This window comes from Ascidiella aspersa, chromosome 5 (assembly GCF_963924565.1).
Source record: "Ascidiella aspersa chromosome 5, kaAscAspe10.2, whole genome shotgun sequence".
Lineage (NCBI taxonomy): Eukaryota > Metazoa > Chordata > Ascidiacea > Phlebobranchia > Ascidiidae > Ascidiella > Ascidiella aspersa.
The window spans coordinates 7,076,781-7,099,303 of NC_139451.1; the positions used below are offsets into that span (position 1 = coordinate 7,076,781).

The following is a 22,523-nucleotide window of genomic DNA, read 5'->3' on the forward strand; positions in this document are numbered from 1 at the left end:
TTGTGGCAATAAAGTGGAAAATGAAACAAGCAAATCATCATGAAATGTTTGGAGTCGTTTCAGTAAATTCGAAATTGCCCTCTTCGGAACATTGTGTTCAGAGAGAGTCCATGCCTGTAAAGAATTATACAAAGCGTTTCTAGCTGTATGCTGCATAACTTGCCTTGAACAAGCTAAATGGGAATCCTCATCATACTCAGGTGAAAATGATTCCAGTAAATGTGGGGAATTACTCGCAATACTTGAAATCATATTTTCGTAATTATACTCATAACTATTAAATTCTTCTTCAGAATCACTATGGTTTGACGATTGCAAAGTGTTAGTCATTTGCAAATTTTCAACTAATATTTTATGCTTTCTCCTTCTCCTCCATTTTTGTTGTCTCGAGAGTTTGGAATATGGCTTATATTCTCGTCTTGGCATTTGAATATACACAAATTAAATAAAGCAACTACGTTTATTCAATGTCAAAAAAGTTCTGAATTTTACGACAGGTTTCGTCTAGGATCCGGAATTTTTTTTCACCGCACTTCAAAAATCAAACGACCACGTGGTTACGCATGAGTAATTATTAAACATTTCGAATATAAAAACGGCTACGATAAATTTAAACACAAAAAATATAAAAGTCATGAAACTGTGGTATGATTATTAAACACACTAGAAAAATTATATATACTAAATAATTTTTTTTTTATCATTTTAAAGTTGAACTGTCGATCGATGCTCCAGTGCACTCCTCGGTCATTTCTTAAACATAGAACATTATATTTGAAAATTTCAAGAATATTTTGTGAAAAAACTTTTTTTTCTACATGTTAACTAGGTGGTATGGAGGACAAGATTACATTTCTAATATAAAGGAATGGCCATACAAGGGCCCAACTTGCAATGTATGGCATATGATGGTTTTATCAACACAGGGCCCTACCTGAGATAAGCCAATGATAAATGACATATGGGCCACAGATAATCTGTCTAATTTTTTGACTTTGTTATTTCGATTGTATTGTTGCTCACGTTTTTATTTTTTTCTTTCTTTGTTTTCGTCATGCTTGGTATTACGAGCGTTAGATGTCATTCACTGTTAAGCAGGCAATCACTGGTCAAAGACAAATTTTAAACGAATATGCGACAGAATGGCTTTCAGTGTTTTTGGCGCTGATTCTAAAAATGCCCTCATTTTCATCTGGTTTTTGAAACATTCGCAGTTCATTTTTTCAATGTATTGCTGTAATATTAATATAGGCGCTTTGCGCACTGTGACATAATCTAACTTCGTTGTGATTCACGCACTAATATTCTTTACGGTTTATTGACATCTCTAGAAAATAGTATGGGAAATATATTTTATCAACGTTTTTTGCAATTAAATAGTTAATTTCTATGTCAAAGATGTCAAAGCTGAGTGCAAAATTGTGTTAATAAATACTCTGTAACACTACAGGGGAAAAATTAAAATGGATAAATGTTCAATGGCAGAATTTAATCAGTAATATTGTTAGTTATCGTTTTCGTTTTTGCATTACTCTAGTAGAGAATATAAGCCTATAAGTGAACTAAGTGGCTGATATCACAAACTTTATAAAATTTTCTTGTTCGAGGAATAGAAAAGTGGAGTTCAATGTTTAGCATTTAGCTACAAAAGTTTTCACTGCTAAGCTAGGCAAAATAGATATGTTGATGAACCAAAATATTAGTAGAATTCCAAATGATGCACATAGTAAAAAGGTAGAGTTACGCGCTTGGATTGCATTTATTTGATGGGATGGGTGTTGAAGGGTTATCTCAAAGCGCGTTTTCAGCTATCTTACTTGAACTTCTTTTCAGAAACCTTGGTCCAGTTAGTGACGAACAAAAATGACATTTTAAGGTATGAAATCCCGTTACCAAGGATTTTAGAAATGGGAAAAAACTTGATTAGTAGTTCTATGGTGATGACCTGAGTTATGCGTATAAAAAAAGTTATATGTTAGTTTTAAGGGCTAGCTGCTATTTTTTTAAGAAGCCGCCTGAATTAAATTGTTTTATAAAGAAGGATAAAAACAAATGCTTCAAACTAATCAGCAATTAAAATAATTTACTCTAAAAAAATTATGACGTAAGAAAAGTGTTTGTGTTAAACAATAACAGTAAAATTCTAAAAAATGCACAACTTGTTTCAATAGAAAGTTTTATTTTGGCACAATTTAAACAAAATGTTCGCAATGAATAAAAAAACACGGGAAATTACCGAACATGAAACTCGCGCTAATTGATAGTGCCACTAGTGGCGCTCGCGAGCATCTGCCAGAACTTTTTCCACGCTTTGTCGCCACCCAGCGGCACTGCTATCCCGGGATTTATTGAGAATAAAGTCGCGAGATTTTCAATCACGTCCGGGTCGTAAGAAATATCCTGGAATTAAGTAGCGTGAAACTTGAGCACATGAGGTTTTTGTATAATGTGACAGAGTCTGCAACTAAATATTAAAAAACTAAATCTTCTTAAACTTAAAACATGAACCGCAGAACTTTCTCCCATTTCTGTGATTAATATTTCCTAACATCCAACAGCTTTGTTTATTTTGCAAGTTTTGCAAAAAAAATTATATTTAACTATTTGACTTGATTTAAGCGAAAATATTAAAATAAATAATAAAATTTCGTTATTATTTATCGAAAAAACAAATTATTTTTAAAGCAACATGTTGTACTTAACTTTATTCCCAAATTCAAAACATCTTTTGAAAAAAATTTACCTTTTCTTGACAAAGCATCAAATTTCCAATTTGTAACAATTCTCTTGTTACGTCACAATGCACAACAATGGGTCGATTGTCTCACCTCTATGACAACAGGAATGATGACGCCCTTGTCCCTCGTGGTGTTCGACCTTGCCAAGGTCACCGACACCTCGTATTTGCACCAATCGGATCGCGCGAAGGCACGTGACACGATGAAGATGACATGACGCGACGCCGATATTTTATCGACGATATTATCGGCGATATTTATTCCGACCTGAAAATCGCGCTCGTGGAAGCACAGCGCCCTTCCGTGGTTCTCCTCCAGTTCCTGAAATAATTTTTTTTAACCAGGGAGCGATTTTAAATTGCTAACTTTGGTTAAGTTCAATTGAAATTAACTCAAAATAAGCTAGTAAGAAAATGACCAATTTAACTTCTTTTGTGACGTCATTGCCATCAGCTTTGCAATGAGATAACGACGTCATACCCCGATTAGCTGAAAGGCAAATACTTCATCAGCTTTGCAGTAAGATATTGACGTCATACCCCGATTAGTTGAAAGGCAAATACGTCATCAGATTTGCAATAGGACACAAAGGCGTGGTACTGGTATCGATCCGGGGGCTTTCCCAGCTTCTTCATTCTTTCGTCTTTTTGATTTTGGCGCCAAAGTAAATCCTGGAGCACCAACTCGTCACGTGACGCGATTGCGCGCTGGGAGACAATAGGGACATTATGACGCGTGCGTCATTATACAATTTATTTTAGGCGCTGCGTTTTGTTAATACAACATACGACACATAAAAGCTTAAAATATTTATCCGCAACAGGTTTAAGGTATTTTTATGGCTAAAATCGAAAAAACTTTAAGTTCACCTTTTACCTTTTTCCAACAGTGGGAAGCAACTTGACAGAATACTAATCTTTTCCTAGAAATTGCCATTAAGGTAAAGAAACATAAAACCGGTTTAAATCTCACCTTCCTGACTCTCCAGCTGACAATCACCACAGCGAGCAGAAGAACTAAAGTTCCACAAACTGCCGCAACCACAAGCCTACTCATATCCGCTGGGGGGCAGTAGTCAGCCTTTTCCATTTCGAACAAAACGAGAAAAGGACCTGACGACCCGGAACACGTCACGTTCTAATCAAAACAAAACGTTAATACACTGCGACGTCATAAAGCAAAACGTTGATACAGCTTGACGTTATAAAACGTAATGTAAGCGCCTAAATGCATTGTGACGTCATTAAATAGGTTGTATAAGCTTATAAAACAGATTTTACGTGTTATATAAACATTTTTGTTTCAGCTAACTTTTTTGTCAGAACAAACCCCTTAATCATGTCAAACACGCAGTAATACCTGGATTTCCCTACAATGACGTCACCTTTAGGTTTTTGTTGTTCTCCGTGCGATTGTTCGAGTTCAACCAAACAATGAAACTCCGCAACTGGCAGTTGCACTCGAGGGGGTTTCCCACCAACGACACGTGGTTGATCCGCGAGAAAAGTATGACGTCATTAGTCGTGAACGTTCTGCAACATCATTAATTACGTGTAGATATTTGTGACTAACTAAATGTTGGTTTGATTACTGACTAGTTAACCAATTTTATCATAATTATAATTCTTGCAGCTAAAATAAAATATTTTCTCTAAAGATGAGTTTTGAGGCTTCTTTAAAATAACAATATTTTTGTGTTGAGTTAAAACTTTTAATTTCTTAAAGGCATTAAAAAGAGACATTTTCTCACTTGAAATTATTCCAACGAATATCCAGGTTCTCAAGTGCGGGGAGAAACCACGTCATGTTGCGTGACGTAATCAATGATGTCATGCTGTTGCTGGAAGCGCGTAAGTCGCGAAGCGTTGGAGGAAGTTTAAGGGGAAGGGACGTCAAGCGGTTACCTAGTTGATGACGTCACACGAAAAAATTAGGATTTTTTTGTTTTATGGGCAAGATTTCAAATGGTTACATAAATCTCTCACCCGTCAAATCTAGTGACGTCAATCGACTGAGGTTACGTAGGTCGATGACGTCGGTGGTTAGGTTGAGGTTACGTAAGGTCAGTGACCTCCAGTATGAGCTGCGAGGAATGTATGGCGGCTTTGTAATGTCATAGTCCAGTGTTCGCGTCTTGGTTGTCTGAAGAATCAAAGTAAAAACAACATTACAACTTATTTTCAGATAAATAGATTATTTAATCGGTCGGAGGTTAATATTGTTTTTATAATTCTGATCATTGTGAACAATATATTTTATGTTTTTATGTAGTTATTGTATTCTTAGCCACTTACCATTTGAGTGTGCAGTGAGCAATCTAGAAAAGCCAAACTTCTGTTCCATTCGCACTTTTCGGGAATACATTTGTACTGGTAGCTACGACATACGTGATATTAATGCAACTTATTTATATAATAAATACAGTTGCAAAAACCTACAACCAATCATGTCAGCATCGATTTAGACACCATCTATTATAAATAATAAGTAATACTGCTGTCTATAATCCTCTTGTGACGTAATAAGGCAGTTGTCACGTAGCTATATTTAAATTTGACGTAAATAACGTAGTTGTGACTTGTGACAAAGTAATGGTATAGTGGCGTAAAAATGGTGTTGTGACGTATTAATAGTTCTATGTCGTAAAGTTATGACGTAGTAGTAGCACTACTGACTCGAAGAGTCCGGTGAGTTGAGTGATGGGGCGTTTCCTTGCAATTATGGGCGTGGCACATCTCGGCACCTCGTGGAATTCATCGAGAATATTCTCTCTTCGTGTTCTCAACACATCTTGGAAGTAAACCACCAGGGACTGGATCGAACAATCGCAACGCTGCAACAAAAAATATAACAGAAACTTCAATGTGGGGAATAAACAATTTATCGCGCTTTAACCAAAGAAGCACGGCTGTAGATCCATATAAATATTATCTCTAACAAAACAAATGTTTTTTTGTATGGTTGTGCAAATGTTAGGAATAAAACCCTGCGAAATTGTATTGATTTGAGATGTTTACAATAATTATCGTTCTGTATTTGTGTAATATATAAACCATTTTTTTTCAACCATTTGGTCGCAAATCAAAATTGTGTGGCCGTTTAATTTAAATTTGTTTGGCCGACAACTGCAGTAGTTTATATGGTTAGATTTTTGAAGACAGGGAAAATTGCGGAAGCTATACAAAGATATGACTTGTAATTATTAAATTCGAACTCGTTTATCCTAATATCTTATGTTTTGTTGTCTTAATATTCAGTGACCATAAATAGGCACCAAAGCTTGGCAGTTCTCTAACGCTTAATATTCAGGTCGCCGCAAAGAAAGGTTGAGAAACCATAAAGGCGAAGCGGTAACTTGTCGACCTGTATCGAACTTATTTCTAAGAATATCAAGAAGTAACAAAAACTCTTTTTAAACCATACTCTGACACAGAAGCTAGTTTTACTAACCATCGGGTTGCCTTGGAGACCGACCCACTTTAGTGAAGTCATCGGCAACAATTGATAGTTGTAGATCATTGTGATGTCATTGTCGTTAAGTAATAGCCTTCTGAGGTTGACCAATCGGTTTAAAGTTGGCTGTACCGACGCCGAGATCTCCTTTATTCGATTGTGACGTAATGAAAGGACTTCGAGCGACGCGGGTAATCCCCGGGGAAAGTTGGCGATAGAATTGTGGTCGAGGAAAAGTCTGGAAGGATTTCGTTGGTCAAATAAAAGTGGAATTGCTTGAACTGACAATTAATATAGTACACTCTGCAAAGTTGCTTGTATGAATTAATGATTTTCATTCACATTAATTGAAGATGATACAAGCTCGTATCGAAACGTCCTAATCAAGATGATGTCGATTTATTCGACCTTTTTGAGTTAAAGTTGGAGGTTTAGTCGCACAAAAATGATTAAGTTAACTATAATGGAAATTAAAATCTTTTAACTTTACTAAGTCAAAATAATATTTAGAATATCATTAATTTTCCATTGATGTGACTAATTTATGTTCGTTTAAATGTTTAACGGCATAAAAATAATTTTTTTGTTCAAGCCTTTAATATTTCTGGTTATAATGAATAATAAAACAAAATTAGATTTGTTTGTATTCCATTTTTTTTAAAGAATTTATTATTTTTTTTCAGTAGACAAAGAGTGGCCCAAATAAATTATAAAAGATTCATTCTTTTATTTGCATACGTTTCGGCAAGTTGGTATGCCATCTTCAGTTCAGTAAAATAAGGTTAAGATAAAGGCGAATCATTATATAGACGCTCGGAAACGTATGCAAATAAAAGAATGAATCTTTCATCATTTATTTACGCCACTCTTTTTCTACTGAATATTATAAACAGATCCAATATTTTTTTATTTAGTCAAACAACCACATTTAAAAATGCTTTAATCAAAATTTACTACGGCATTTGATTTTGATCAACCAATTAAAATTTTTCGCCCGCAAGCAGTTGGTCTTAGTAATGAAAATCAAAAAAATATTAAACAAGTTAAAATATACTGAGAAGCGATTTAATCTTGGTAAAATACTTATGAAAATATAAATTTTACAACTGGAAGTAATTAAACATCTTAATGCTAAAGCAATTTTTTGTCTAATAAAATGGTAAAACATGTATTTGAATGTTTGATTGTATCTGTTCTGCTTGTTTGAGCATAGTGATGACGTCATTTGATATCGGATCGGATCGCGATACTTTTTGCTCAATATCGGTATAGCAATTGATAAACGAGTATAAGTATTTACAAATTTAAACAAACTCACAGCAACATTTGATTTTGATTGGTGAATTCCTCATCCGGGACCCACGTAATGTTACGGTTGAATGAAACTTCGTAACGCTTCACTGACACCGGCGGGCTCGGCGGAAAAGCCCCCATGCTATTGTTGACGCAATAAAGGTCTGTGACGTTGAACACGCAGGTCGGTTCTGATTGGCTGAGATTTCGCTTGTAGGCGTACAGCTTGGAAACATCCCCTAAACTGAAACCTGGCGCGAGATTTTACAGGGAAATAAATTATTTATTTACTAAGCAAGATTATTTATAATTATTTATAAGTAGAGTATTAATACCAACGGCTTAATAAAACCAATTATTCACTATCATCAACGACAGAATGAGATCTAAACATGTCAGAATAATCACCTTAACTCATCAGAATAATACCGAATTCTGGCGATCATTGAAACGATAACTTGTGTAACTTAAATTTAAATACTTCTAATTTGGTTTATAGAATGAAAAAAAGCACAAAGGGTATTTTTAGGTGCTTTGCAATATTTAATTAAAATCAACAAAATATTAGTGTGAAATTTTAACGAAGTCATATAACATTTCGAATTGTTTCGTCACTAGACCAAAAAATATCGACCAAACTACATTAGTCCTTAACCCTAATTTATAAGAGCGCATATCCGGCTTGTAATAGAATAGATTTTGTTTTTACAAAATTGCGTTTCAATTTTATTAGGAATTCAATTTGAATACTTTATTTGTTAAAAAATGCCCCAAAATGTTGACTTCACTTCATCATTAAACATATTGTGGAACAGCGCATCGTGGGCTTTCAATAAATCGGATGCCCCGAAATGGCGTCCAAACAGCTTACCTCCTTGTAGCATCTTGCACCTTTCCTTTAGTATTTGAGTTTGTGAAAGAAGTTTATGTTCGGTGAGCCAGACCAGGAACTTGAGAAACTGTTTGTTGCACACCCAAGGATTCGCATCAACATTGAACGAGTTACAATTGGCGCAGTAATCGTATTCCGACTCTGATCGTATAGTCTCAATACGATTGTTGTTCACACTCACCGTTCGCACACTGGGGGAAACACCAGACGGTAGGTTCAGCAATCTGGCGAAATTTATTTAAAAAAATTTGTTTTTATTTTCGACTGCAAAGTGTGATGACGTTAGCTGCTAGGGGTGTGCCATAATATCGGGTAAAAATTGAAAGCCCGATATTTTGTGATCGTATCGCTGCTCGTCCGATACCAGGGGGTCATCGGCGCCAAGTTTAGCCACGATTTTTTACGTTTTCATTTGTCACGTTATGAAGCAATTTGATATGGGATCGCGATACTTTTTCCCAAAATATTGCTATCGGAAAGTGTCATTCTTTCCTAGTATCTCATTTTAAAATGTTAGTTTCTAAACTTTATTTAGTGAATTTGTAATTTTTCAGTTGTGGGAAGGCCCCTTCGCCCACCTGTTGTGGGAAAGCCCCCTCACCCACCTGTTGAGGGAAAGAACCTTAACCAACCTGTTGTGGAAAAGTCCCGGAAAAACCCCTTCAACCACTTGTTGTTGTGAAAGCCCCTTCAACCACCTGTTGTTTTGGGAATGCCCTTTCACCCACCTGTTGTGTGTAATGGTGAGTATGTCAAGCTTGACCAGGCGCACAAAGGTCAAGGGGTCAATGTACTCCACTTTGTTGTAATTCAACTCTAGAGTGAGTAGGGAAGGAGGGAGGTCCATGGGGATTCCCCGTAGCTCGTTGTGGGAAATCTCCAGATGCGAGAGGTTTGTGAGCCTTTCCCACTGGATGTCGCTGACGAGCTGGATCTTGTTGTAGTTCAGTCTCAAGTTTTCAAGCTGAAGGGGCAAGTTGGTGGGTGCACGATCCAGATTGTTAGCCAACAAGTCAAGAGAGCGCAGTGACGTCATTTGGTCGAACCTGACGTTAGCGTTAACGTCACAATAGGATAGTTTTAGCGTGGTGACGTTTAGGTATGCGGGAATTCGTTGAAGCGGAACCTTGCATTTGTGGATCCAGATGGTGGTTAGTCGAGCGGAACGAAAAACATGACTGACTATCATCGAGAAGTTTCCTCCCTGGATTTTGAGGATCCTTAAACTTCGCGGCCACGTCATCGCTCGTAACGTAGCGAGTTGCGTCATCGGAACTTTGTTCAAATACAACGTTCTTATTGTTTGGGGGAGACATCCCGGGTATTCGCCGCCAATGTAGTACAGTGACGTCACATTGAGGGAAGGTCTTACGTCACAGTGGTTGGGCGGGTGCGGGTGGTCGGGGGAGGCCACGAAGCGAGGGAGTCCTTTTGTTTGCCGTATCGTCACTTTCCAACAGGAATCTGCAACGAACAAATAACGATGTCTGGTGGTAGCTCTCATTGCGGCTCTATAAACACTAGATGGCGGTATTTTGTTATTTCTTAATTTAGGCAGATGCAAAAGTCAAGAAACAGACTAGAAAATTCTCACTTTTCCTAAAATAATGGTAACACAAACTGAGTAGTTCTGTAGACAAAAACTATTCTATTTATGCACTGTTCGAAAAGTTAAAAAGACAATTGATCAACACGTTGACTGATGTTTATAGCTAATATATAATATATTAAGATACTACAATTGCCCATCGCACATATAGAACAAAAATAGCATAAAGTTATTCTTTTGTTTTGAATTATCAAAATAGATGTGCCCCGCTTTATACAATTGTTTAAATACAGTTAAAAATATTAATATTGGCCCGAATATACAGACAAGGTTAGAGACACCAGGAAGCCAGTCCCAGTTAAACACGTCCCTTCCGTTGTTGTAAAGATATAATGTTTCCATATTGATTATTTGTTAGTTCACATGAAAGAAAATACAACTTTAAAACATATCATCCCAAACGGAGTTAAAAAAAAAACAATTTTTAAAACTGGTGACAGACAGACTCACCAGGCAGCCAGTCCCAGTTGAATAAGTCCCTTCCGTTGTTGTAAATATATAAAGTCTCCATCTTGGTCATCTTCCGCATTATTCGGAGTTGGTTCGGTGAGCTAAAGTTGAAGTCTGGATAAATTAAGTTTGATTAAGTTGGATGAATAAGTTGGGTTAAGTTGGATGACTAAGTTCTATAAAATAAGTTGGTTTAAATAAGCTGCATGAATCAGTTGGATTAAGTTGGATGTAATAACTTTGATTAAGTTGGGTTAGGTTGGATAAAATAAGTTGTGATAAGTTGAAATAAGTTGGACGAATGAGTTGAATTAACTTGGGTTAATAAGTTGGATGAATAAGTTGGCTTAATGCCCTTGGAGCAGTGTTTTCAATTTTTTTTCGCGGCGACTCAAATGTGAAGCGTAAGTATAACAGCAAAGCAAATTCACTTCACTAAACTTTTTGTTAAGTGACAAAACATTAGATTTATATGAGCCATATCTTCGTATTGGATCCGCAAATTTATCAAATTTCGGAGAAATCTTACTGAGAACCAATCTCAATAAATTTCCCGATGTAAAACGACTGCAGTCAGCAACTCAACAAAATTAAACAGCCACCCATGATTTGAGAAACACTATTTTAAAGCTCGCAAGTGTCCTGCAAATGTACTACAAATTGATGGAATTTTCGTTTTACGCAAGGCAAGAGTTCTTTGTAAAAGTTTATGTTTGATTTCTTTTTGTTGGACCTCAATATTCTGGACATATTAACACGTAAGTGTGTTTTTTCAGCACTGTTGGTTATTGGCCCAGGCCTATTATTAACCTAAGGAGTTCGTTAGCCCAATAAGTTGTAAGTGCCTTAAAACAAGTTGGGAACATCTGTTGCGTATATTTGCAATGTTTTAAGCAAACATGAATTACAGCCAAAGTTTTGTTAAATTTTAGCTAGTGCTACTTTTACTTGTCCCTCTAATTGAGATTGTATACAAAATACGTATCTGCGGAGTCGGACTCGGGACTCGATTAAGACCACCTAAAACTACCATAGTCCGACGTGTGCATGCGCAGTATCAAATACGCAGATAAGGCCACAAAATTGTAAAAGTTGAATGGCATATGATGAAATGTTTTCCGACCACGTACTGTGGGTGGATGAATGATATGACATCCTATGAGTGGATTGTTTTGTAAATTGGCGGAATACAGGTTGTAAAGTTGGAGCCGGATTTGGGTTATCTTTAACCGATTTCGCAGCCATGGTAGAAATGTTCCAAACCAAAGTAATTCGGCCATTGAGTACACATATTAGGGCAAATATTTTTTGACCAAAAAATCACAAGTTTTGACCTAAAAAATTAAAAATTTTGACAAAATTTGACCTGTTGGAAACATATGGATTTAAACAACCCCAATGTTGTTCGAAGTGGCGACACGTTTTTGATGTTTTACTGACTACCGGTTGAACTTTGGGTTTATGCAAATCTTATGAAAATGCTTAGTTGAAACGACTATAAAAATGCCAAAGAAAAACGAGACGCTGGTTATAGATTTTTCTTCAATATAGCTTTGGAAAAAAACATGAAGTAAGCAATCTATTCCGAAGTACAACTTTGCGTTTTAACCTAACTGACGATAAATGTTCCTTCCAAGCACAGTTACGTCACACTATATATGTTTATTACGTCACACTTACTTCGTATGCGAAAGTGTGTGATGTTGCTTAAGGAAAGTTCCTCCAAGCTCGGATTGTCGCCCCAACATTGAACACTTATTTCGCCTTGGGAAGCTTTATAACCTTGAGTGCACCTGCGTGGTTACCATGGTTACCTTCCACATTGAAAAGTAAATTGTAAAATATTAGTAGGTTTACAACTTGAGGTAATTAAATGTTAACGCTATAGCGTTTAGATCAGTGGTTCTCAACCTTTTTTTCATGGCGTACCACCTCGAGGTTTTATGATCTTGTTGCGTACCAACAAATTAACGAAAAACTTAGCTTTACTCAAAATGTATATAGGATTATTAACAAGGGCGGATTAGCTAATTAGTTAGTCCGGAAATTTCGAAACAAATGCGGCCCACTAGTCTCGAAAAAGTGTCTTTTTTTAACTTTGCAAGATACCGGTAGTCAAGTTTTGATTCTTGGTTGTTTTGCTATGTCCTGGAAAGAAATAATTCCTATCATTACTGAAGCGTAAAATATCTAACTATACAATCATTGCGATGAATGTATAGTTTATTACAGTAGAAAAAACGTTTACCCTTTTGGTAAAACTGTTATTTTACTTAAAACATACTGCGTACCACCCAAAATGACTTCGCGTACCGCCTACCACAGGTTGAGAACCACTGGTTTAGATCAAATAAACTGAAATAATGAGAAGAGGGTTTTAACTTTACTTGTTTCACTTGTTCAAGTAATGACGTCATTTGGTATCAGATTGGATCGCGATACTTTGCCAAAATATTGGAATAAAATGAAGTATCGGACTTATCCAGTTACGACAATGCTGTCATTTATGACGTCACTAGTTGCATTTATTGCTATGGCAACGCTACTTACTGACACCCAGTGGTCGTCGGACAATGGTCGTTTTTTTTCCTAAACACAACTTTTCCCTGGATAGAAACAATAAACAGCAGTACGACCGCTAGAGTCGTCATTGCTCCGGTGGCGATAATTCGAGTGCGTTGCAAAGCAACAAGCGTTGCTAGGCAACCAACAGTTGATTTCCGTTTAAATCCGTTTCTACAGAGTAGTGAGCATATCTTCAGACATCTCACGAACTTGTTTCTTAAGTGATTCGAAGAAGTTTCATTTCAGTGTACTTGATAAATATTTTAATTTTAAACGAAACATGCTGAAAACAAACGACGTTACAATAAATTAACCAGTAGTTCACAACCTTAACTGGGTGGTTCTTGACCTCTAATGGGCTCGCAACACTTTGTGACCCTTTGCTCACATGTTAGAAAAATGCGTCGTCAAAAGGCAGGTCCCTTCTGCAAGCATCTACTCACACAATTCACAAACAACTCCCTTTACTTGCTCAAGTTTCAATTACTTCCGCTGCTTCTAAAATACCTACCAAATTGGGAATTCCCCTGCAGTACAATAAACCTTAAGTAGAGCTCGACATCTTGAACTTTAAAGCAACAATTTGAATATTTTGACTTTCCTTCGATTATATAATTTTGGCGAGTTTTATTTTGTCCGAGCGATTGTTGATTGGTAGACACTTGCCGACTGGCGGGTGCATACTGTTTTTAGTATAATACCTCATTTTCAGCCGCGAATATTTAGGCTACATAAACGTGGAGTTTATCGTGAGATGTACACCAAATCTCAAAGCCTGGACACATGACAATTTATGTTCTCTATGTTTCCGGAGTTCGTACCTCACTACAGGCTATTTGTTTTTTAGCCTGCCTTGCTTGCATTCGGTGTACTTATGATACGTAAGCCGTAATCGTTGTTCAAAACGCAGCTGCGGAAGGGCTAGTTGACAGTTGTTGAAATGAACACATATGTATATCTTTCACTCTTTAGGGTAAAGACTGTGATATTTACAAGAAGGTTATTGTACTTGAGTTTAACTAATAAAATTGGTAAACTTGTCCGATTAAATTGTTTAATGTGCAAAAATTGAGATAAATAAGACGATAAAAAATGCTTAATAAAAACACCTGATTTCATCCAAATTATTTGTCCAAAAGATATCAGTCAAGTCAAGGCATTTGAAAACAGTGACCTAAGTGCACAAAGTCAAGTCATTGCCTTAAGACATTTACAACACCGCGCATCTTGTTACAAAAAAATGGCCAATAAAAAATTAATCTACAAGGTAGTACACTAAATTAGGTACAAGCTTTCTTGTTTCCAATATAAATTGCCCGATTTGAAAAGTGCTAGAACCGAGTATTAGAGCTGAATGAAAAACTCAAAACTTGTTTTGCTAAAAGGTGGAAAAGTTTTTCAAGAATTCGGCAAATTAATGTAAATGTGTTTTCCAGTTAGACTTATTAAACACCTTCCTTAGAGTTGCCTCTTACTATACTCCTTGTTTTAACCAGATGAGGGCAACTTGATTATTCTTGTTGACTAGTGTCACAAATTGTAGTTAAATCCTTGTGTCTGCTAATTCTAGTTTTAATCTAACATTCGCTTGTACAATGAAATCTAATTTGAGTTTGGAGCTAATTCGGTAACTCTATTGAAATATAACTTTGTAAAACATACCTCTAGCTGGTAAAGCTTGCTCAAACCACGCTCATAAAAATACCAGCGTCTTGATATATAGGACCAATTAAAACACTTACTTTTATTTGTTGTTACAAAGATAAAAGGCTGCGTCCAAAAGTGAACATTATCACGCTTCGCTATTTATAACTGAATATTTATTTTACGTCAGAATTACATGTTTTTCGCGGAATTGTATTTTTTGAATGGATTTTTACGAATTAATTCCACCTTTTATACTTGACATATGTCTCGTTGTGTTCTTATCAGACATAAATCAGTGTTTCTAACACTTTTTCTGGCGACCCAAATACTAAATGTAAGCACAACACGTTAGGTTTGACGATACAATCTTATAATTAAGTGGCTATAAGCGAACATAACAGAAGACAATGGTATAAAAAAGTTAATTTAATAATTATGGGCCATGTCCAATTTTAAACAAACATCTGGTGAAATCTTGCTCAGAATCAATCATAAAAAATCTTGTGAACTAGTGCAGTTGGCGATACAACCAAATCAGACACAATTTTGGCTCGCGACCTGGGTGGAGAAACACTGGCTTAAATAATCTCCTTAACTTACCATAATTTTCACCTTATGCTGCTGTAAGTGAAATCATACTAAATTAGCTCCCACTTTAGGCACATTTTTTATTCAGTCTTACGCCGTGTTATAGCAAACACAAAAAAAAGAATTATCTAATTTCTGTGCTTATTAGTAGCTGCGAACCATGCGTTTTAATTTACTGCTTGACGCTGCTAGTACATTTTCGTCCGGGGGTTCATATTGCTAACAATATTTGGATTAGGGTGGGAGTTAGCATTTGGATTTCGGTGAGTCAAGTAATATTATTTATTCTCCCAGTTTGCAGTTTCTTTTTTGACGACAGATTTCGTTACTGTAAAAAAAGTTGAGGCCGAAAATGGCTTGTCTTCAACACTGTCGGCTTAAAATCTCAATTCATGTACAAATAAAATTTATGGTAAATTATTACAATAAAACAAATCTTAGATAAACTCATGCAGCTTTGGTTTTATTTAATTTGCGTTCATACGAAACTGCCTTTAATTTACTGCTGAACGTTTTAGTTGAAACATATTGGGGGAAATAATACTGGTATTAACTCTCAATTCATACATATATTTATTCTGTTAAACTCAACACGAACAAGAGTAAAATTAAACGTAGAGGGATATTAAAGCCTATGTAAGATATATAAGACGTTGAAAATTGGCAAGGATACACTAGATATGACCAAATATTCTACCTACTTCTGTATGGGCTTTTATATCCCTATTGAATCTAACTAAAACCTCCAACCATTATGCTCCAAAGAGTAAATTCATCCATCTTTTTGTCCAGCTACAACCATGATCAGCAACTGCTTCAAGCTGCTTTGCAACTCCTTAAGGAAACCGCTTATTGATCACGCCCCACTTCCTATTATGACGCCACACAGTGTCTGCCGCATAATAAACGTGACAATATTACTGCGTGACGTCACAGGCAGCCGAATCACGAGTCTCAGATTGGCTTTTATTTAGTCACAAGCGAGGTTTTTGCAAAACAATGCAACGATAAAAAAACACGCGAAAAATCTTGGGTAACTTTACGGACTCAGTATTAAGTTAATAAAACCGAGATTGTGCAAATTTTTAGTCAATTACGTCACTAGGGATGCCTGATAATGTCGGATGGAAGCCGATACCGGATGCCATGTGGTAGTATCGGTAGTCGTCCGATACTAGGTTGGTATCGTGCCGATCTGCTATTAAATTAATATAGCTATTTTAGCAATGATTTGCGATCAAATGCAGCTTTAAAGGTAAATTTATCATAAACTAGTGGGTTAACAACTCTAAGTAACTAAACTCAAAAATTAGTTTACAAGTTGGAAAATTTGCGTTTGTTTAATTTTAGCTATTTGCAATTAAGTTATTTCGACATTGCACGCTTTTGATTTCTTTCAAAATATCGGTTATCAGAATGAAATGTCAAGTATCGGACATCCCTGCACGTCGATCATACGTCATAAACAAGCCGCGGTAAAACAGTGTTACGTCACAGTAGTATGACGTCAAACAGTTGATTTCAGTCGTTTGAAAATATTTTGTGTCTTTCTGCGAGTTTGTAAATGTAGTAGAAAAAATATTTTTAAGAAACAGAGTCTATAGTAAGAATGAGAAATAATTAATTGATAAGTTTCGTTTGCATATTTTAATTTTTTTCAAAAGCCTGATATAAACGGCTTTCCACCAAAATAAAGATACATTTTCTTATTCATGTCGGTCCTATAAATAATTACCAAGTTTAAAAACACGGTTAAATACTTAAAAATAAATCAAACTACATTGTCGGCTGGATATAGCTGTTTTATTCCCGCTTTCTTGAATATCGCATTTTATGTTTTCCCTTTACCGAAGCAAATAACAGCGATGTTCCGACCACATGGACATATTGTGTACATAAGGTGAAACAATAGAACACAATGCACGGGTTTCCAAACTTTTCCAATAAAAGCAAAAATACTTTCGTATGCAGAATAAATCTCCTACTAAAAATAATCTTGCTTTCGCATCACACGATGTTAAGACCGTTTATAAAAACAGATATAAAACATAAAATCATTTAAAATTATTACAGATTTATATATTCGCACAAAAACAAATATGTTAAAAATGCCAAAAATAGTAGTATGTTTGCTTTTAGTACAGAAAACTGATGATGCCTTTTTATAACTGCTTTTCCTAAAAAGGCTTTCATAATCTATTTCAATAAAAATACGTCAGAAAGTTTGATAAATTCGACATATATTTTTCCACAACTTAACTTTTCACATGATTTTTACAAAAAAACGATGGCATAAGCTATTTACCCCTGGAAAACAAACGAATTCCTGCTTTTATATTTTCATTAGAACCAGCAGTTTTATATTTACTCGGGTGGTGCCGATCCGATACTAACTGACATTTCTAATTTAATCCGAGAAGACCAATCGTAGAGTTTCAACTTTAAAAGGTAAACTCCCATGAAACTATACTTTAATAAAAATTAAAAAACACAAAACAAATTTTGGCCTAATAACCTTGAAATCATTAGCATTGCACCTTTTCATTGATTTTGATTACACTGGTCAACAAATTTTAACTATTTTGTAAACGAGGATGTGAGTATTTTATCTTAGATGTATTTTTTCACGATGATTCCGAATATACCTTTAGTTTTTCTCTATCACATTACATTTTTAGATATCGTCAAATTTAAGTTTTCCGAAAAAAAAAACGCTTTGGAAACAACGCGCAGTTGTGATACATGGCCTTAAAAACGTCTGACAAATAACTTTTTTAAACACATAACTCGATTCACCACAATAGAACTTCTATGATGGAAATTTTAACTATTCCTCTTTATAAAATCCTTGGTGACGGGGTTTCATTGCTACGAATGTCGCTTTTTTGGTCACTAACTAAACCCAGGTTTTCTGGAAAGAAGTTTAACAAAGAGTGCAGAAAAAGCAGTTTGAGTGGCATGCATAACCCATCTATATGCTAAACTGAGCAGATCATCAACACCGACCGGAAAATTGGGCAGTTTGCATTTTCTAAAACGTTAGCACACAGTCGCTCAAAGCCAGCCAAGCGCGTAATTTCGCCTTTTCACATTGGGCATACTTTGAAGTTAAGAATCCTTACATTTTGCTTACCTTAGCTATGAAAACTTTTTGTAGAGAAATCCTAAACATAAAACTCCCCTTTTCTATTCCTAGAGCAAAAATACTTTTAAGGGGCGTAACGTTTGTGGTATGAGCCACTTACAGTTTTTCTCATTGGATTTTAGTCTCTTAGTCATGCAGTTGGTAGCAAGGCTGTTGTACCAAAAAGGAACATCTACTGTAGGTTGTCTAAGTTTTATTTCCGTTGTCCTATTACTACATTAATGTCAAGCAAGTTGTTGTATTTTAATCCTAATACGAGCTGTATAAATCTGTCTGAAAAACAGAATTGGTTTTGAACTTATGTTTTGTCTTATTAACTCAATTTACCAACATCTTCAACTTTATCAGGGAGAATTCAAGACTTCCATGAGGAGAAAGTGAAACACGCATTGGGGCATTTTGCAGTATAGGTCTCCTTGCTAAATCTAACAACAGCTTAAGCACAATTTCCCAACTTATTGATATCTGACATAAGCGAAATCTTTAATACTGTAACAAGAACAGTTTTACGACATATAAAAGTTAAAAGAAGCGATAAACTACCTGACTTTTTCACATCCATTGCATGCAGTGACAGGTCAGTTTGAAGATTCTGCTCTAACTCAGTGCTAAGGTTCTTCACTGTCGGGGATTTAGCGCAGCTGTACGAATGTAGTTGACTCTTTCCACTACATGCTCATAACGTGGTCTGAAGTCAGTGGTTTAAATTCATCTTAATTTTTGGTGGTGTAGGTTTTTTGCCTTTTTACTATTGCTCCATTTTTCGTTTTTGCGGGCGCATAATGGCGCGACCCATCGCATAAGCACAATCACTTAATTAGGCGCGGTAGTGCGCGGCTTCCACGTAAAGAATGCAATTAGCTTCTAGCCTTTGGGCCCATTTAGTTGCTATTTAAAGCTCTTGTTTTTCGGTGCATGGTGCAGTCGGCACCAGCATCACTACGAAGACACTATACTCGCCAGACATCAAACTTTGGTATGTTTTATTTTTCGCAACCTTTTTGTTTGTATAATTATGAAGTATTGTGGGCTATAAACATTTCATTGTTCATCTTACGGAAAACCTGCACCATTTCTATACTGATTTTGCTTTCTACTGTGCGAAAATTGTATGTTCTCAATTGCTATTGAATTCGCGAGCAATAATAAAAAGAAGTGCCGTGTATTGCAAAGCTTGATTTCTACAGGTGGAATACAGACATTCCAAATCTCTTAAAGTGTTTGGTCAGCTCTATAAAGCCCCACAAGTCCATTTGCAAACCCTATCGTGACTGACGCTCAATTCGTACACACGCAAGCACACATACACACACACACTTTTAAACTGGAGTTTATGGATGATCCCTTTGGGAGTACGTTGACCAGTTTTAGACATTTAGAGTGTCCATTAGGGCCAAATAGTTAGTGTATTACTAACAAAATGGACCGAGGTTTTCAAAAGAAGAGAGTGTAATTGAAAAAAAAACGCTTCGGTGCCTTTTTGTTAATGCACCAAAACTCTATTTAGATCTCACGTTATTTGGACCGAAAAGGTTTTGATTATGTACACTTCTTTTATGGCGTCAATTTGTGACGTTAGCTCTAGATTTTTACGCCAAACCTTGTCCACGCCACTCACAATAACTTTAATACTCCGCATTAATAAAACTTTTTAAGTGGTCCTTTCTGGATAACAAAACAATTAAATAATTTTTTTTTAAAACTGCATAACATGGTAACAGCAATATAATCGAAGTGAAGAACGACGAATAAAAATCCACCACATAAAAGCAATTTAATGGCTTCGCATATCGAAAGAGGGTGAAACATACAAAAAAGCAATACAAGGGAAAACCAGCAAGAGACGGCGTTTGATTTGCATGAAAAAACACGAAAATTAAAAGTTTAGCTATGCTAAACGAACGCCAAGAAAACCTATAACTTTGCTTTTCTAAATATTTCTTTTCTCCTTATTTACATTTTTTGGTATCGAATGATTTAGTCGGGCCATCGTTTTGGTGTATGTGTTAGGGATGCCCGATAATATTGGATCGGAGCCGGATACCCGATGGTGGTAGCAGGTTTTTTTTAAGGTTTGGTTTGGGTGACCGCTAAGTAGTTTTAAGAGACCGCAAGTGTTTCATTTAAATACCAAAAAGTTGCAAGTTTGGGAAACCGCTGGAGAAATTTGGACCGTTTTGGTCACCAAAACACCTTAAAAAAACACTGGGTGGTAGGCAGTATTCCCCGGAATTAAAGTTGCTTAGTTTAGTGGGAAAGTGCCAAAATTCCACATTTTTCGGCCAGCTCCTTTCATGTAATTTTACATAGGTGGCTTCACGCTTCACCAAAATAAGCCACTCAACGTCACAAGGTAGGTAACTGAAGTCATATGGAAATCCCTGAAGTTAAACAAAACCACAGTATTTGCTCGCCACCATCGAATGGTTGAACTGTGGCACCTTGTACTACAGTATACAATACTTAGGAATTATTAACACTATACGATACTTAAGGAGGTTATTATTAACACCTCTTCATACAGAGTCACAATACGATTACCTCTGTTTGTTTCTCTGCTCAATAATCAGGTGCATGATGGATCGGTCCAGTGGGTACAATTCGGGGGGCCGGGGCCGGCGAAGCATGGCCGACCATGTGGAGAAGCTAGAGAACAGAAAAGCGCGACTCCTAGCGGCAATTTCCATCTCCAAGAGGGAAACGAGTTCGTTGGGAGTCGGCCTGGCGCCAGGGCATCCCCCAGGGGGGTAGTGGCCTTCTAGGAACACGGTCAGGTCCCTCAAGTAGAATACGGGCGACGACGTAATTTGTGGTGACGTCACTTGAGCTGCTGATACTTTTTTCATTTGCAATGAGTTTGGTTGCGACGGATTGAATCGTGACGTCACCATTTTCGCGGGCCGCAGCAGGATTTTGCGCACCTCCTCGATAAAGTCCGGTATGGTTGGGGGTGCGGCGATGTAAATGGGTGCCGGGGAATTTTGGCTCGCGGCCAAATCGCGCTGAACCGAGGCAAGTGCTCGGGCGACCTCTGCCGGGCTGGGTTTTATTCCGCAAAGGCTGGGTTTATTATGGCAAATGGTGGGCATCATTTCCGAGTCGAACCTGGCGAAAAAATAAGTTTGCGAAACTTGCGAAGAAGTAGAAAGCGGGAAAGATGCGTTGGTATTAAACCAAATTGGTTAGAAAACTCGTATTAGATATACAGTAAACTTTGGAACATAATGGCTGAAGCTTTTTGTTAGACGTAAAAATATTAAAACTCATTCAGAAGTAGGTTGCATTACGTGAACGTTAAGAATTTAGTTAACACTGGTAAGAGCGGACAACTGGGTAATTCTAGTTTTCTCATTTAAAGAGTTAGAGCAAAATGCGGCTAATTCTAACTCTAATCTAACTTGTAAATTGCTTGTGTGCTCTAATTCTGGTTCCAATCTTATTCGGGTTTTACCAAAAATGCGACTTTGACAAAAGACTTTTTATTCTTCTAGTCAAAACAAATATTAGAATTAAAACTATGTGGTTGGAACGACTTGTATGTGATTTGTACATACTGAAAAGCATATGCTAAGTTATTTTTAACCGACTCGGGGTCCGTAGCCCTGCTTATAAGGTATATATGTGCGTTTTCCGTCTTTTAATACGAACATAACATATGAAGTTCGACCCTCTATAAAAGACAATTTTCGAAACTTTAAATGGATGTAAATGAATGATAAACTATATCGCGCTTCTGGAAAGTATTGTTTTACAGGGTTTCACTGTGACTAAAGGAACGCCCTGACCCTTTCCATGATTCAATTTCAGCAAAGTTGATCTACTCAAAAAACATTCTACGCTTATACAATACAGTCTTCCAAATTAAAAGATTTGTCAAATACGCAATTTTTCGCGCTACGCGCGCAACATTTTGCTAGTCTCAAATTATCACTCAATTTTTTTTGCGTACATGTTTGATGAGAGCAGCAAGTTTATGAAACTTATATGTCTTTCAACGTTACTTTTGACGATGCATAGCGGCACCATATTTAAATATTTCATGCCCCGACAAAAACGAAATTTATTAATGGCACGCATGTAGGACTTTTTTGTGGCCCGCAAAGAATATGCAAGACATATTGTGGCCCGCGATGCTGTTAACCT

The 22,523-nt window shown here is 36.4% G+C and overlaps 1 protein-coding gene across 1 annotated transcript in view; it reads right to left on the reverse strand.

Annotated features, from left to right (window-relative positions):
* Positions 1 to 2,253: 2,253 nt before the first annotated feature.
* Positions 2,254 to 22,523, reverse strand: part of LOC146141665 (uncharacterized) — a 33,262-nt gene continuing 12,992 nt past the window's right edge. Inside the window, exons 7-22 of the mRNA XM_083390451.1 lie at positions 20,922 to 21,485; positions 12,116 to 12,228; positions 10,436 to 10,549; positions 9,105 to 9,840; positions 8,356 to 8,600; positions 7,510 to 7,735; positions 6,189 to 6,429; positions 5,414 to 5,571; positions 5,033 to 5,114; positions 4,724 to 4,880; positions 4,489 to 4,642; positions 4,123 to 4,270; positions 3,711 to 3,875; positions 3,278 to 3,445; positions 2,829 to 3,059; positions 2,254 to 2,400 (exon numbers count right to left, since the gene is read on the reverse strand). Coding sequence (XP_083246577.1) covers positions 2,254 to 2,400; positions 2,829 to 3,059; positions 3,278 to 3,445; positions 3,711 to 3,875; positions 4,123 to 4,270; positions 4,489 to 4,642; positions 4,724 to 4,880; positions 5,033 to 5,114; positions 5,414 to 5,571; positions 6,189 to 6,429; positions 7,510 to 7,735; positions 8,356 to 8,600; positions 9,105 to 9,840; positions 10,436 to 10,549; positions 12,116 to 12,228; positions 20,922 to 21,485 — 3,649 coding nt within the window. The remainder of the gene's footprint in view (positions 2,401 to 2,828; positions 3,060 to 3,277; positions 3,446 to 3,710; positions 3,876 to 4,122; positions 4,271 to 4,488; positions 4,643 to 4,723; positions 4,881 to 5,032; positions 5,115 to 5,413; positions 5,572 to 6,188; positions 6,430 to 7,509; positions 7,736 to 8,355; positions 8,601 to 9,104; positions 9,841 to 10,435; positions 10,550 to 12,115; positions 12,229 to 20,921; positions 21,486 to 22,523) is intronic.